At 56.2% G+C, this 15,256-nt stretch overlaps 1 protein-coding gene across 1 annotated transcript; it reads right to left on the minus strand.

The window, feature by feature from the left end:
- Positions 1–9,536: 9,536 nt before the first annotated feature.
- Positions 9,537–11,206, minus strand: LOC132647077 (interferon lambda-2-like). The gene is made up of 6 exons (XM_060366320.1): positions 11,197–11,206; positions 10,930–11,117; positions 10,448–10,525; positions 9,902–10,045; positions 9,716–9,802; positions 9,537–9,635 (listed from the first exon to the last, which is right to left on the minus strand). Exons 1-6 carry the CDS (start codon positions 11,204–11,206, stop codon positions 9,537–9,539), a joined length of 606 nt encoding a protein of 201 aa, XP_060222303.1.
- Between the last annotated feature and the right edge of the window lie 4,050 nt (positions 11,207–15,256).

Genomic DNA, 15,256 nt, shown 5'->3' on the forward strand with positions numbered 1-15,256 from the left:
TGGCACGGGGTTACAGGCACATGCCATCGCACCCGTTTTTTTATGTGGGTTCTGGGGAACTGAGCGCTGGTACCCATGCTTGTCCATCAAGCCCCTTACCAGCCGAGCCACCTCCCCAGCCCCACCCCCACCCCGGGTCAACCTCTGGACCTCCGCCGTGTGCTGTTCTGTGAAATGAGATAAACCCCTGCTCCTTCCGTCCCAGGCTAGCCCTGAACCTGCTGCATAGCTGAGGACAACCTTAAACTTCCGATCCTCCTGGGTGCTGGGGTCACAGGGGTGCGCAGCCCCTGGTGTTGGTCTGCCTGCAGAACCACATCCCCAGGCTCCGTTCTCGGAGTTTATAAGTTGCTTATCCTCAGGTGTTCTGTTGCAGCACCTCGAAGCACCCGAGACAGTCTTCCCCGCCCTGTATCTGTGAGCTGTCGCCGTGCTGACTGACACGCAAGTGTCCCTAAAGCTTGGCAGGTCTAAGCAGTGGGTGCCTGAGGGCTGAAGATTCTTAGAGTTAGCCAGGCCCGTGGTCCACCCCGGCGATCTGTCTGTCTCACTCCACACAACGGCTTAGAGACTGTTGTAGGTAATAAAAAATGAGTTCAGGGCTAGATATATGATTATTAGCCCTATAGTTATTGAGGGGTATTATCTAACCTGCTAGCCCAATAAGACACACACACCTGTTAGATTTATGACTGCCTTAGTTCCCTTGGGCCGGGCAGATGGTTCCCCTACACTGTCTGAATAACCTCACCATCCATCTCCCAGCCCCCATCCAGTGCCATCCACCTAAATCCTCCTCGTCTGGTCCACTTTCCACCTAAATCCTCCTCGTCTGGTCCACTTTCCACCTAAATCCTCCTTGTCTGGTCCACCTTCCATCCCTAATCCCAAGGCCCTTGCTCGTACTCTTCATCTTGGTGTTTCTTCCATCTACACCATCCTCAGGGTCCTTCCCCCTCAACCACGCGCTTCCTTCTCCACCTAACCCATCGTGGCGTCCTCCTTCCTCCTCTCTCCCTGTCTGTCCCTTTCCCGGGATTCTCCTGACCTCAAAAGCCCAGGAACCATAGCCATGCCTACCCCATTCTGCCCTGCCCAGGTAGAGGCCTTTAACCAACCAGTCAGGTAAAATGTCTTCGGACAGGTGTGACTAGATCTGGAGAGCCAGTAATTAGCATCAGCGCAGCAGAACAGCTCCCAGCAAGTTACAAACCAGCAACCCTGGGCTTTGTTCTGTTTTAAGATGGGGCCTCAGTGTGCCTCCCTGGCCTGCTCAGAGCTCTTCATGCGGACCAGCCTGACTCCCAAAGCCTCCACGGAGAAGGGATCCCTTCCTGAAGTGTGGCTGTCTTCAGAGCCGCCCTGAGCCTCACCCGGCGTGGATGACCGCGTCCTCACAGCAGCACAGAACAAAGCCAGCACTTCAGCGGGCCCTCCAAACCCCATGGGTTCCACCATCTCCTAAGCCCACAGCCCAGGGGGATGGGGCAGAGGTAATGGAACCTCAGGCAGCAGTCTGACCCCTTCCCACCCACTTCTACGTGAGAACACTGACAGACGGAATCTTGAGGGTCCCTTGTAGTCACGGGGGCTCTGATGAGAAGTATCAGTGGTCCTTAAGCTCAGAGGACGAATTCTACAAGATCCACCCAGTGCCTTGAGCATTTGGGAGCTCTTGGCTATCGCCCTGCTTGTGTGCGGGGGTGGGGCTTTTTGTTTTGTTTTGTTTCACCTTGACGCAAGCTAGAGTTTTCTGGAAAGAGAAACCCTCAGTTAAGAAAATGCCTCCATAACGTCAGTCTGTGGGGACCATTTTCTTAATTAGTGACTGATGTGGCCCAGCTCGTTGTGAGTGATGCCATCCATAGACACACGAGCCCAGGGTGTATAAGGAAGCAGGCCAAGCAAGCCGCAAGAGCAAGCCAGGAAGCAGCGTTCCTCCATGGCCTCTGCTTCAGTATCTGCCTTCAGCTGCCTGCTGTGAGTTCCTGCCTCGACGTCCCTCAGGGATGAAGTATGATCCGAGAGTTGTACATTGAAATAAACTCTTTCCTTTCCAAGTTGTTTTTGGTCATGCTGCTTCACCACAATGATGGAAATCCTAATTAAGATGGCTATCATAGCTGCAAGGGAGTCTGGCAATAGCCAGGCACACTGTTGTGTGACGACCTCAAGCTTTCCTTTTGTGATATCATTACTGTGGTCTGACACGAGTTGTCTACAAGGGTGAATAGACATTTGGGTCATGTCTCTCCAGGAGAAGTGTCGTGCAATACAGACTGTAATTTTTAAAAATGTAGTAAAGATAGATATAGATGTAGCCTAGGCAACTGGCGTTCTCTGCTACCCACTTGCACCCTGGTGGTGAGGGCACAGGTGTGGAGAACAGAAGTGCCACGATGGAGAACACTTTGCACCAGACTGTGAGAGGACCTTGTGGTCATGTGTGTTCTGTTTGCCCAGCACCTGGAACAATGCCTGGCAGACAATCAGCTTTCGGTGACTGTTGAATGCTGGTGGCCCTGGCTGGCGCAGAGCAATGGAAAACACTCTTGTCGTTGTTCAAAGTGTGGTAGATGCTTTCCCAAGTTGTTATTTGGAAAATTACCATTCTTGCCAGAGAGCACCAACAGTAGGACAATGGACCCCCCGTCACCTTGTGTGGGACTCATAGCCACAGACCCTCTTCAGCCCGCTGGAGAGTTAGCTACAGAACCGAATGTTTCAGACCTAAACACTTGAGGCTTCTCCACCAAGCGCATTTTGGTATATGAACCATCCCGCTCAGAATAGTTAAATCATTGCTAATTCCATTAATACTCTATTATCTCTGACCCCTGCCACACACGTGTGCTCTCCCCACCACACACCGCACACAGCAATAACGCTATTTTTAATTTGAAGAGAAAAGGACCAACACAGTGGATTTCAAATGTTCTTGCTGCAGGGGGAACGTTGGGTGAAGCAGGGAGTCGGTGGAAGGCTTGCCCGCGCACAAAGCCCTTGGTTCTGCCACAGCGTGAACCAGCCCCGGGGACGGTAGCTCCGGCCTGCAATGTGAGCCCTTGGAAAATGGCGGCAGGGCAATCAGAAGGGCAGGGTTGTTCTTCGCTAGGTGGTGAGTTCGAGGTCAACCTGGGCTACGTGGGACTTTGTCTCCAAAAATAACGTGACAAGATGGAACAGAGGTTACGGTCGCTCACTGCTCTGATAGAGGAGCCGAGTTCAGTTCCCGGCACCCATGTCAAACGGCTCACGGCCAGGTGTAACTGCAGCTCCAGGGAATCCGAGGCCTCAGGCCTGCACAGGCAGCCTCCACCCCCCCAACCCCCGACGCGTGTGCATAGACACGCAGAGACAAAATTAAAAAATAATAAAAATATCCTTAAAAAGTAGGATGTCACGCGTATCCGAATTGGGCCAGTTTAGCGACAACACAATCATCTATGTCTCAACAATATTGCATTGCACATTATAAATAAATAAATAAATATAATGCTTGGTTTAAATGCTTACTTAAGATTTATTCTATAGTCATTACCGCACGTCCAATTTTCCTGTATTATCAGCCTTCCTTTAAAGCCAGGACACTGCCCAGCACAGCACAGCGGGGGTTCAGTGTCACGTTTCCTTCTCTCCGTGGTCTGGAAGGGCCCACAGCCTCTCTGCTTTGTTTTATTCTTTCCTGACATTGACATCTGTGGACAGTCCAAGGTAACTCCTAGTTTCCTTGGGTCGGCCTGCTTCCGCCCCGTCGATTTAAGCGCAGGGTAAACACGGATTTCCCCGGAATAATTCAGAAGTGGGGCTGTATCCTTGGTGCCACCTGCTGGGAGGAACATCGCGTCCCTCCATCCTTTCATTGGTGGTGGTTAGGGGAACCTGGGGCCAGCCCGTGCCTCCATCACAAAAGTCTTTCCTTGCAGGGAGAGGACTCCATAGGGAAAATGCTTGCCGTGCAAACGCAAGGAGCCGAGTTCAGATCCCCAGCTCCCACAGAGAGCCAGGCGCTGGGGACAGGCAGGCGACCGCCAAGCCAGAGTCAGGGAAAGCTGGGGGTGACATTTGGCCTCCACACATGCAGAGATAGCTGCGTTCACCTCCACACGGAGGCGTGCATGCACACACACACACATACACGCACACACAGGCACAGGTTTCTATCTTTGCGTAGGTGTGGTTAGTCATGCTTGTGATTTCTGCTAAGGGGAGGAAGAGACAGCAGAGTCTAGGCCAGCCTGAGCTACATTGCACAGTTCCATCTCAAACACTAAAGTAAGCAAGGGTTCGCCGTCTGTCCCCCCTTCAAGCCAAGGGGTCACCCGTAGGGTGACAGCGTCACCCCAGAACTTTTCTGCCGAGGCTGTAGCATCTAGTGACGTCTGCCGATCAACACAGCCTGTAGAATTTGAAATGCCAATATTGATCCTCCTGTAAGTGGCGCTGTGTGTGGTGTGTTTCTGTGTGTATGTGTGTATGTATGTGGTGTGTGTGTGTGTGCTTGTGCATTATGGATAGCCTGGAGAACAGCCTTAGGAATCATTCCTCAGGAATGCCATTCACCTTATTGTTTGTTTGTTTGTTTGTTTGGTACAGGGTTTTTTTGTGTAGCCCTGGCTGTCCTGGACTCACTTTGTAGAGCAGGCTGGCCTTGAACTCACAGCCATCCCCTGCCCCCGTCTCCCCGAATGCTGGGATCACAGGCATGCACCACCGCCTTATTGTTCTTTAACGGTTGTTTTACGTTACTGTCGGGTGTGTGATGTCTGTGCACGGGTCAGAGGATGGCTTCGTGGAGTTGGCTCTCTCCTTGTACCCTGTGTGGGCTCCAGGGACGGACATCGGGCTGTGAGGCTTGCATGGTGACCGCTTCATTCTCTGTGGCGTCTTGACGCTCCCTCATTCCCTTATCTCTAGCTGAACCCCAGGCTCACCCACGAGGCTGCGCTGGCTGCCCAGAGTTTCCCAGTCACCTCCTTTCTCTGCCCCACAGTGCTATGTGACAAATGTAGCATCCGCCCAGCTTTTTACTTGGGTTCTGGGAATCAAACTGGGGTTTCCATGCTTGCCTGGCAAGCACTGCACACACAGAGCCATCTCTCCAGATCCCTTCATGCTTTTCCAGGCAGGGGCTTGCTGTATAGCCCAGGCTGGCCTTGAACCTGTGCTCCTCTCGGCCACTGGAAGGCCAGTCACGTGGTTCAGCACATGTCTAGCCTTCTGTCTCTCTGGAGACCTTTCTCTGTGTAGACTCCCCACAGCTGAGGTTCTTCCTGTAGCTCTCTGGGTTTTTGTTGTTGTTGTTTTGTTTTGTTTTCCTGTTGCGGTTGCCTCTCTTGGCCCAGAAGGAAAACTGGCTCAGAGTCCCTCCCACAGTTTCCTTAAGCTCTGGGGGTGGAGGGGTGGGCCAGGAGGGTTCAGGACCACGGACAGGGGCGGTGCTGCTGGGGGCGGAACAGCGCTTCTTCAGCCCTGCCTGGCGCCTTGCCACGGATTCCTCCATGTTTACATTCATTGACCTTTTTTATGCATTCGTCGGCTGGTTCTGCTGCGTTCCGTCGCCCAGCTGCTCTTGAACTTGCTCTTCTCCCGAGCGTGGGCGAGCCTGCTGTGCACACGCTCCAGGCTCATGGGAAGCTTCCTCGGCCACACCTTCCACCTGCACAGGCTGGATTCGAGCGGGCGGGCGTGTTCTCAGGCTGCCAGCTCCCTAGGCTCCGCCCGAGGGTAGCTGTCCCCAGGCGGTGCCTCTTCTCACGGTGAGGGCGGTGGCCCTGGAGAAGCCACACCTCGGTTGGCAGATCAGTCTCAGTCTTGCTTCTTCCTACCCCTGGAAGTCCTCTTGCGGTGGTCAGCCCATCGTTGCGGCAGTTCCTGTGTGAGGCCAGCCAGCACCCTGACCTCGGGGACAGTCCCTGGCGGCTCATGTCTGTGGCAGGCTCTGCAGCCACTGCGCCTGAATGGTCGGTGTAGAAGCTAGCTCCACACCTGTCTCGCTGACGCTTATCTAGGACGCACGACGCCATGCAATAGATTGCTTTTTGCGAGAACAAACTAGCTGGGCGTGGCGTGTTGGCACTCGTGTGTAAAGCTTTGGTCGCCTCTTGGGGGCGGGGCTGAGGCAGGAGGATGATCAGTTCACACAGCTCTCCTGGGTGACACAGCTAGGCTGTGCCTCAAGAAAACAAAACAAGATTAACGGGGGTATCCTTCCCTCCCTTTCTTCCTTCTTTCCTCTCCACTCCCATGTTCCTCCCTCTCTGCTCTCATGAAGCCTAGGCTAGCCTGGGACTCACGGCATGACTGAGCTTGACCTTATAATTTGGATTTTCCTGCCCCTTCCCTCCCCCCCACCCCCGCAAACACCTCTCTTTTCTCTTCTAGCTTCTCTTCCATTCTGCTCTAGGGCTGGGGATCGGGCCTCCATTTGTCTGTGCTCTGCCGTTCCTTCAGTTGGGTTCAGGGGAACCGAGAACAGAGAGCAGGAGGGGGAGGAGGAGGGAGCGGTTCTGACCCCCGCTGGGCCAGGGCCTGTCAGGAGCACTCTTCAGAATCCAGGTTCTCAGTACTGATCAGGACCAGGTCATGTCCATCCCAAGATCCCCACAGCCTTGGTGGGGGCTGCCCTGGCCTCTTCTCTTGGCTGGTGTCCATCAACCCTGCCCCATGCCTGCTGCCTGTGCCAATGGCTCAGCGACCTGTCACCAAAATGGAACATGCTTGGCTAATGTTGCGGCAACAGACTGCCGAGGACTTAATGGCTTAACTGTTCAAAACTTCCAGCAACGGACGAGTGCATCAGTGCAGGGTCCTTGGGACTCCATGCACAATGAGATGTTACCCGACCTTGAAAAGGTCAGCTAGCCTGGCATCTCCACACTGCGGGTGTACACTGTAAGTGAAACAAGTGATCGAGGGAGACCACTATCTGCTCCTATTCCGTCATCTTGAGCGACACAGCCTACCTGCCCGGAGCCCGCAGCCTGGGTCACAGCCATGACCCTCAGATACCAGAGACGCGGTGCTCAGGTAGAGGGACGGACGCCTGGAGAGCACGCTCAGACCCCACACAGGACAGAGTGTCGGGAGCCGCTGGGCCTGTCCCGGGAGCCCTCACAGTCACTCTCCCGCTGCCTGCCAGGCTTCTCCACCTCCTCTCGGCTCGGTTACAGAGGTTGTTACCGCTGACTCCCTAATAACCGCCTTGTTAACTGAGGAGGAAGCGGGAATTAGCGCATCACAGAGGAACTGTTGTGATCCCTGCAGTGATGGAAACGGGGCTCTCGGCCCTGGCCCTGCGTCCTGGCTGGGAAGGAGGCCACCGCGGCTCTCTGTGTGACAGATCTCTGCACGCTCTCCTCGGGGGACCCAGCCCTGTGTCCCCTCCGTCCACCACGTCCACCCCTGAGATGGCAGGCCTCAGGTATGAGGCTGCACTTCCATCCTCGGAACCAGCTGTGTAGATGAGGTTGGATCAGCCAAAGAGCTCGCCTGCCTCTGCCTCCGGGCATGGGAACTAAGGCCTGAGCCCCCACGCGTCTCTCCAATGTCTGTTCCACAGAGAGTAGCAGGTGGTACCAGCAGTCACTGGGATTGAGTGTGTGCGTGCACTCTGCGACGAGCAAAGGCGAAGGTCACAGGGCCCCTCCAGGGCTCAGCTCTTCCTCCCACCGTGTGGGTTTCAGGCTCAAACCCGAGCCAGGGCGCCAGGCTTGATGGCCAGTGTCCCCTCCCACAGCCATCTCGTCAGCCCCGACGTCCGTCTTCTGAGGCATTTGAGAATGAGAACGGTGAAAGATCGGAGAGATGGTCCAGCAGACACGGCATCTGCGGCCAAGTGTGAAGGCTCAGGTCCAGATCCCGGACACCCATAGGAAGCAGGGGTGGCCTCGGCCCGTGCCTGTGACCCTGGCACTCGGGAGGTGGAGACAGGTGATCCCCAGGGCAAACTAACTTAGTGAGCTCTGCTTCCGGGAGAGACCACGCCCACCTCCCTGAGCAGAGGCAGTGATGGGGGACGACGGCAGATGTCCACTTACATCCTCTACACACATGGGCACACACACATGCACACATGTGCACATGCCAAACCGTAAGCATGTGCACACACACGCAGAGCAGAAATCACATCCCACTGCAGTGACACCCAGGGCCTGCACCTCCTGGGGCACAGCAGAGGAGCAGGGAGACCAGATGGGTCTAGAAAGCTGCCATCTTGGAAGGCTCTTTCAGATGTACCCACTGGCGCGTGGGAGCCGTGTTTTCAGTACCGCTTTGCACACAGTGCAGCAGCATTTGGGATCCATAAACAGGGGACAGCATCTCATAGAGCCCAGGCTGGCCCCAAGCTCCCCAGGTAGACCAGGGTGACCTCGGACTGCCCCCCCACCTCCGTCTCTACCTCCTGAGAGCAGGGATTCCAGCACGGACTCTCACACCCCACAAGCAGACACACGGACATCCTGTTGGGAAGCCGCGGTCTCCCTGGCTCTTCAGACACGCCTGCCCAGGTGAAGGGTCAAGGGGCAAACGGCACACGCAGACACCCGTGGATACTGTGCTTCACCAGTGCGGGCGTGACCCGGGAGTCAGCCCTGGCTAGCACACAGGAAGCCCGGGCTCAGTCCCCAGCACTGGATGAAGCCAGATGTGGTGGCACCCGCCCGTCCTCCCAGCAGGAGGGAGGCAGAGGCAGCTGGACCAGGAGCTCAGGGCATCCACAGCTGCACAGTGAGTGTGAAGCCAGCCCAGGCTCCGGGAGACTGTGTGCCGCCCTGAGAGTGTGGCTTTGGGAGCAGAGGCTGAGCCACCTCCCTGAGCCACACGCCGGGTCTTCACACAGGATCCAGGAGAAAATGACAAACTGCAGAGGACCCGGTCCTCCACAGGGTTTTTGGTGAAGCAAGAGTGACTGTTCTCAGAGCCTGGCACAGAGGTGCACGCCTGTAACCCCAGCATTCCAGAGGGGACAGGAGAAGCAGGACTTGGAGGCCATCAGACTACACAGCAAACTGGGGGCCAGCCTGGGCTACAAGACACCCTGTCTCAAAAGCAAAAACAAAGGAGAGCATAGAGAAGCCCGCTGAGAACACCTCAAACCACAGAGAAGAGGCTTTTCCAGAACGACCCAGAAAGATGCCAAACAGAAACAACTAGCTCTCCAGCAGAGGCAGAAAGCAGTAGCCCAGGCTAGACCACAGAGCTCAGGACAAGCAGGAGTGTCTCTGTACAGCTGAAGTTTGTGGCCTTTGCCATGACAACAAATGCACAAGAGCCGATGCCAACACAACACAAAACACACACACACACACACACACACACACACAAATGGACACACACAGAGGTCTTTCTTCATTGTATATTTGCAGAATGTTTACAAAGAGTAAAAAAATAGACATTTTGCGGATCTGAGTCGGAGACCCCCACACATAAATACATGGTGTAAAGATCTGTGCGTAGCTATAAATTAAGGCAGGGGAGGGGGGCTTGTGCGTCCACACAGCGCAGAGCTCTGGAAGCCGGCAGGAGGTCCCAGGTCAGACGCACTGGTCTCCGCTGGCCACACACCTGAGGTCCCTTATGAGCAGGCGGAACAGGTTGAAGGTGACAGAGGCCTCCAGGCAGCCGGGGGTCTCCTGAAAGGACAAGGCTGGCTCAGGGGCTGCTGAGGCTCAGGCCCAGGCACTGCAGACCCCGCTGTCCTCCCCAGACTCACCTTCCTCTGGGCCTCCTGGAGCCTGTGCAGCCAGCGGGAGAGGCGGCGGCTTGGGGGCCTGGGCTCTGCTGTGGGCTGAGGCTGTGTCTGTGGGCAGAAGGGGGGGCTGTGAGGCGGCTGCTGGGACACGGGGAGACCCAAGGGGCTGGAGGGAGAGCGAAGAGGAGCCGGGGACCCAGGACTCACACAGGTCTGCAGCTGGGAGTGGATGTGGCTCAGTGTGTAGAGAGGCTGGTCCAGGACGGTGCCCAGGGCTGTGTCAGCCATGTTCTCCAAGACCTTCAGAGTCAGCTCCAGCTCAGCCTGCAAGGCCTTGGGGCGTTCCTGGACCTGAGCATGGCAACAGGAGAGAGAACCAGTGAGGAGCAGGGGTGGGTCAGGTCAAGGGGGACGGGAGAAGGGGACAGGAGAAGGGGACAGGACAGGGGACAGGAGAAGGGGACAGGAGAAGGAGACAGGACAGGGGACAGGACAGGGGACAGGTGAGAGGGAGAGGGAGAAGGCAGGCGAGGGAGCCACAACTAATGTGATCAGGTTGTGGACAGGTCACAGGACTACTAGTGACTTAGAGAAGGAGGAAAGAGGAGGCCCCGACCGCACCCAGATGAGAGGCCACAGAGGCCAGGCCGTGTCCAGTGCCAGGCTGTGTCCAGCGCCAGGCTGTGTCCAGCGCCAGGCTGTGTCCAGCGCCAGGCTGTGTCCAGCCCCAGGCCGTGTCCAGCTCTAACTCACCTGCAGCTGCTGCAGGTCCCAGGCCCTGGGGAAGAGGCGGGAGCTGCACCTGACATCCTTCTTAAGCAGCCACTCTTCCTGGAGAGCAAAGACACAGGTTAGCCCATACAGGAGGGTGAAGGTTAGACCGCTGCTGTGGGGCTGGGGTGGGTCACACAGGAAAAAGGAAGTTCACCCCCAGAAAGACAGAGGGTGGAGGCAGCCGTGCTGTGGAGAGTCTGGGGATAGCTCACTGAAGGAAGAGTGGGAATTAGCCACTGCAGGAACGGGGGGCTTAGAGCGTTACAGAAAGAGCGGGCTTTCTGTCCCCATTGAGGAAGGGTTGAGGCTAGCTCACTGCAGCGGGGGTGGCAGTCAGCCCACGGCAGGAAGGGCTAAGGTTAGCCCACTGCAGAAGGTGTGGAGCCCACTTTCATCCCAGGTAGCAAAAGGGGTGAAACCCAGAAAGGAGGGGGGCTAGCCCACACAGGAGGGAGACTCACAAGGGCGTCCTTGGCCTTCTTGAAGGCCTGCGTCTCCTGAGGGGACAGGGACTTGAACCTGTCGAGGTGGCACTCCTTTGCTTCTGGTGGGAGCCTGGTGGCCCTGGGGACAGGGTTAGCGCTGGTTCTGGTCAGCACCGCGGCCAGCAGCAGCAGCAGCTGTAGGAGCACGTGGCCCCCAGCTGTTTCTGAGTCACAGAGGGACAGAGTTAGGCTGGAGGACAGAGGCCTGGGGGACACATCCCAGGCACCATCGTGGGCACTCACCTGGCCTCATGTTGCTCCCTGGGGTCTGTGAGGAGAGGGGGGCTCGGGTGTGCCCTGGAGGCTGTGCCTGGGGCCTCGCTCTTGCTTGGAGTCTCGGGCTCGGGTCCTGCCTGGTGGCTCTGGGGCTGTGGCTGTGTCCTGACTGCGGCTCTCTGTTCTTCGCTCTGAGGGTGAGTGCACGGCCATCCCTGCTCCGTGCTTTTAACCTGGCCCTGTGGGCAGCCCCAGCTGATGTAGGAAAAGTGAAAACGGGCTGACACCGGCCACCAGGGGAGCCCAGGCTGGGGAAGCCCAGAGCAGGGCGTGGTGTGGGCAGGTGAGACACTGAAGTGAAAGAGAAAGTGACAAGGCCTCAGGTGTCCTGGAGCCAGGTGAGTCAGACAGTTCCCAGCGTCCAGACAGTTCAGAGCTGGGGCAGGGTCAGGGCGCAGGGTCAGGGCGCAGGGTCAGGCCGCAGCTTGGTGTTCTTGGAGGCTCCTGTGGCAGATGCCCCCGGGGCATAGAGAACTGACCTATTGGGCACCGTGGTGAGAGCATCTCACCTTGCTTGTCTGAGTGCGTGTGTAGTTGTGCCTGAGGTAGAGCTGACCCCAAGTTGCTCCAGTTTGCTCTGAGGTGGAGCCTAGCTCGGGGTGGCCTGAACGTTGGCTCCGGCTTCCGCCATGACAGGAGCGAGCCTCCTTGGCCAGTGCCCAACTTGGTCAAAGAAGATACCGTGTGGTGTGCTGGCACATACTTTCCCCACGAGCACTCAGCGGGCAGAGGCAGGCAGACCTTTGTGAGTTCAAGGCCAGCCTGCTCTACGTGGTGAGGTCCAGGACGGGGGGGGGGGCGGGGAGGAGAGAGATCCTGCCTACACAAAACAAAACAAACAAAATGAACACCTACATTCTTACTGTCTTTGTGCTTGCGAAGCTTAGTCAGGATCCCTTTGGGAATCAGCTCTTTCCTTCTACCGGCCCGGTAGATCCCGGTGGAAGGCCCGGGGATCAGGCCCTGCTCTGCCAAAGCCTTCACATGCTGACCCATGCCCTGGCTCCCCCAATTTCTCTGCCTAGCGACAAGCCTGGCCACTGGCTGTGGGGAGACAGACCAGCCTGTGAGACGCGACAAACATCTCCGTCCGAGGGCTGCAGAGATGGCTCAGCGGTCACGGGACCCGGTTGCTCTCCCAGGGGACTGGGGTTCAATTCCCAGCACCCACATAGTGGCTTAGAAATCCCGGTAAGTCCGGTTCCAGAGCGGCACCATGCACACACACAGCGCAAAGGCAAAACACTCACAAACATAAGAATAAACATCTTTATAAAACAGAAAGCCTTCCTTGATTCTCTAAGGATCTACTTGGCCCTTAAATGGGCAGACACCATCTGGGGTGCCTGACTAAAGCATTAGGGTGGGAACAACAAAAGCCCACAACAACGTAAGCCCCCTCCCCAGGGCTTCCCACAAGCCTGTAGCAGCGAGCCCACAGTCTAGTAGGTCAAGTGCCAAGCAAAACAAAGCAGGCAAGCAGGGTCTGGTGATTCACGCCCCAATCCCAGCACTAGGGGGGCAGAGGCAGGCAGGTCCCTGAGTTCAAGACCAGCCTGGTCTACAGAGTGAGTTCCGGGACAGCCAAGACTACACAGAGGAACCCTGTCTCAAACAAACAAATAAGCCGAGAATGAGAGAGGTCGAATAAAGCAGGCGAAAATCCAGGAGAGCATTTTTATCAGTGCAATGCCTTGTGGGAAGGCCCGTCGGGAAGAGTCAGGGCAGAAGGAGAGAAAGCCCGAAGAGGAGCCTTCTATCGGGAATCAGAGGCAGCACGCAGGGAGGATACCCTTTTGAGGAGCACTTTCCCGCCTGCCTGTCGAGGAGGCTTTTGTCAACACGGTCTTAGAGACCCAAGTTCACCTCAAGCCAACCGTGGCTTGCTCACCTTTTTTTTTAAAGGGAAAACAACTTCAGAGTCACAGAGAGCTGCCCAGACCTGCCCAGGGTCACACATCAGAGACACCGTGAAAGCAGGCGAAGCTGAATTCTCTCTGAGCCACGGAGGAGAGACCCGTGAGGCCCTGAGGGTCGAGTAACTGTCAGGGAGCTAGAGAAAAGGAGCCTCTGAGTTTTGACAGTGGCTTCATCCAGCCCCTTCTTCTTCTTCCCTCCAAGGTTCCAGGGGGAGGTCAGTCATCCAGAACCCTGGATAAGGGCTGGGGTGTGGCCCAGGGCCTGCCTTCAAGCTGCCAGCCAGGCCTGGGCCTGAAGGAGAAGCAAAGACTACAGGAAAAGGCCTTCATTTGCAGACTCATGTGGTCCATCACCTACCACGACCGTCAGGCACCTGTCTGGGTGCTGTGTTTGTGCTGCCGGTTTCCAACCTCTTTGCTGGGGGTTAGCATTTTGAATACAATCTTTTATCAATTCTTTGAGAATTTTATTCAATATATTTTAATCATATTTTACTTCAGTTCCCCCTAACTCCTCCCAGATCCACTCCGTGCCTTCTCACTCCCCCCTCTTTTTTAAGCCCCCCCTTTATTTTTAAAAATAACCCGCTAAGCCCGATTTGTGCTGACCTAGGGTCCAGGGCCATCCCCTTGAGTATGCCTGATTGACCACAGAAATCGACGCCCTCTGTCCCCAAGAAAACGTCAGCTGTCAGCAGCGCCTCAGTTAGGGGTGGAGCCCGTAAACCCCTCTCTCCTCCCGGCTGGAAGGGTGGCTGGATTGATCTTGTGCAGGTTTGGTGCAGGCAGCTGTACCACCATGACTGGGGCAGACTTCTCACGGACAGACGGAAGCTTCCGCTCCTCCCTGACCTCCGACCTCTGACGTTTACAGTCTGTCTGCTCCTTCTCCCGAGGTCCCTAGCCTTGAGGGGTGTGTGTGTGTGTGTGTGTGTGTGGTCAGCTGTGAGTTCCTGTATTCTCAACCATCCACTGCGAAGAGGAAGATCTCTGATGAGGTCTGAGAGCTCGTCTAATCAATGGGTAGAGAGACCCTGGTCTGGAGCAGCGGTTCTCAACATGCCGACGCTGCTGCGACTCTTCAATGCCGAACCTCACGTCTAAAATTGTTTTCGCTGCTACTTTGTAACTGTAATTTTGTTGCTGTTACAATGGGAATGTCGCTATCTGACCTGCAGGAGTTCTTCTGGGTGACCCCTGTGAAAGGCTCGTTGGATCCCCAAAGGGATCTCAGGCCCCAGGCCGAGACGCGCTGGTTTCCAGGGTTGTCTGACATGTGTGTTTAGCAGAACAGCCCAGGTCACGCCCGGGGCCTGCAGACTCCCCAGCCTGGGCTTTTGACAGGTCTGCAGCACTGGGTGTGAGTTTCCGCCCGAGAGCGGACCTTAAATCCAATCGGAAGCGAGCTGGTTTCCACAGTGCCCCTGTGGTACCCCGGTATTCCTTGCTGGCCATCCCTGTGGCTCACAGGCTCACAGCTACGCAAGAGTGTCCATAAGACGTCTCCCAGCAGCCCACACAGCCCTCGGCGCTGCGAAACCCCAGAGAGAGGCAGTCCCCAGGCGGCGACGCCTTATTCCCCATCTGCCAAAGATGCCGTGTGTCCAGACGCGTGGCCTCACCGTCAAGTCTGGTGGCCAACCAGGGGCGACGGCAGCAAGCTATTGTTTGGGCTTCTTGCTCTGGGATAGTAATGTCTTTCTGGACGGAGGAACTGACATTCTCGGGAAGGACATTTCCTGGAGTTCGGCTCTGGTTAGAAGGCAGAGTCGGGGGCTGGCGCGCTGCCTTGTTCTTACAGAGAATCCTGGCGCTCAGCCACTCAGTCAGCTCCTGGCCTTTGTCACTCATGCTCATGGGGACCCGGTGCCCTCTTCTGCCCTCTGCAGGATGTGTGCACAGGCACACATACCCACATACCCACAAATAAGATACTTTTTAGAGCAGGGTTAGAGTTTGAAACTGGTAGCACAGCTCATTTAAGAAATCTGCAGAGTGCAGATACGCACGATCGCATCCACAGGCTGTTTAACAGCTACGGTCTGCTGACACTTGGAGACAGGGCAGCAAACTCTCGGCACAAACTCAAACAAGACATGCGTCACAGA

The sequence above is a fragment of the Meriones unguiculatus genome, chromosome 14 (genome assembly GCF_030254825.1).
Source record: "Meriones unguiculatus strain TT.TT164.6M chromosome 14, Bangor_MerUng_6.1, whole genome shotgun sequence".
In the NCBI taxonomy this organism is placed as follows: Eukaryota; Metazoa; Chordata; class Mammalia; order Rodentia; family Muridae; genus Meriones; species Meriones unguiculatus.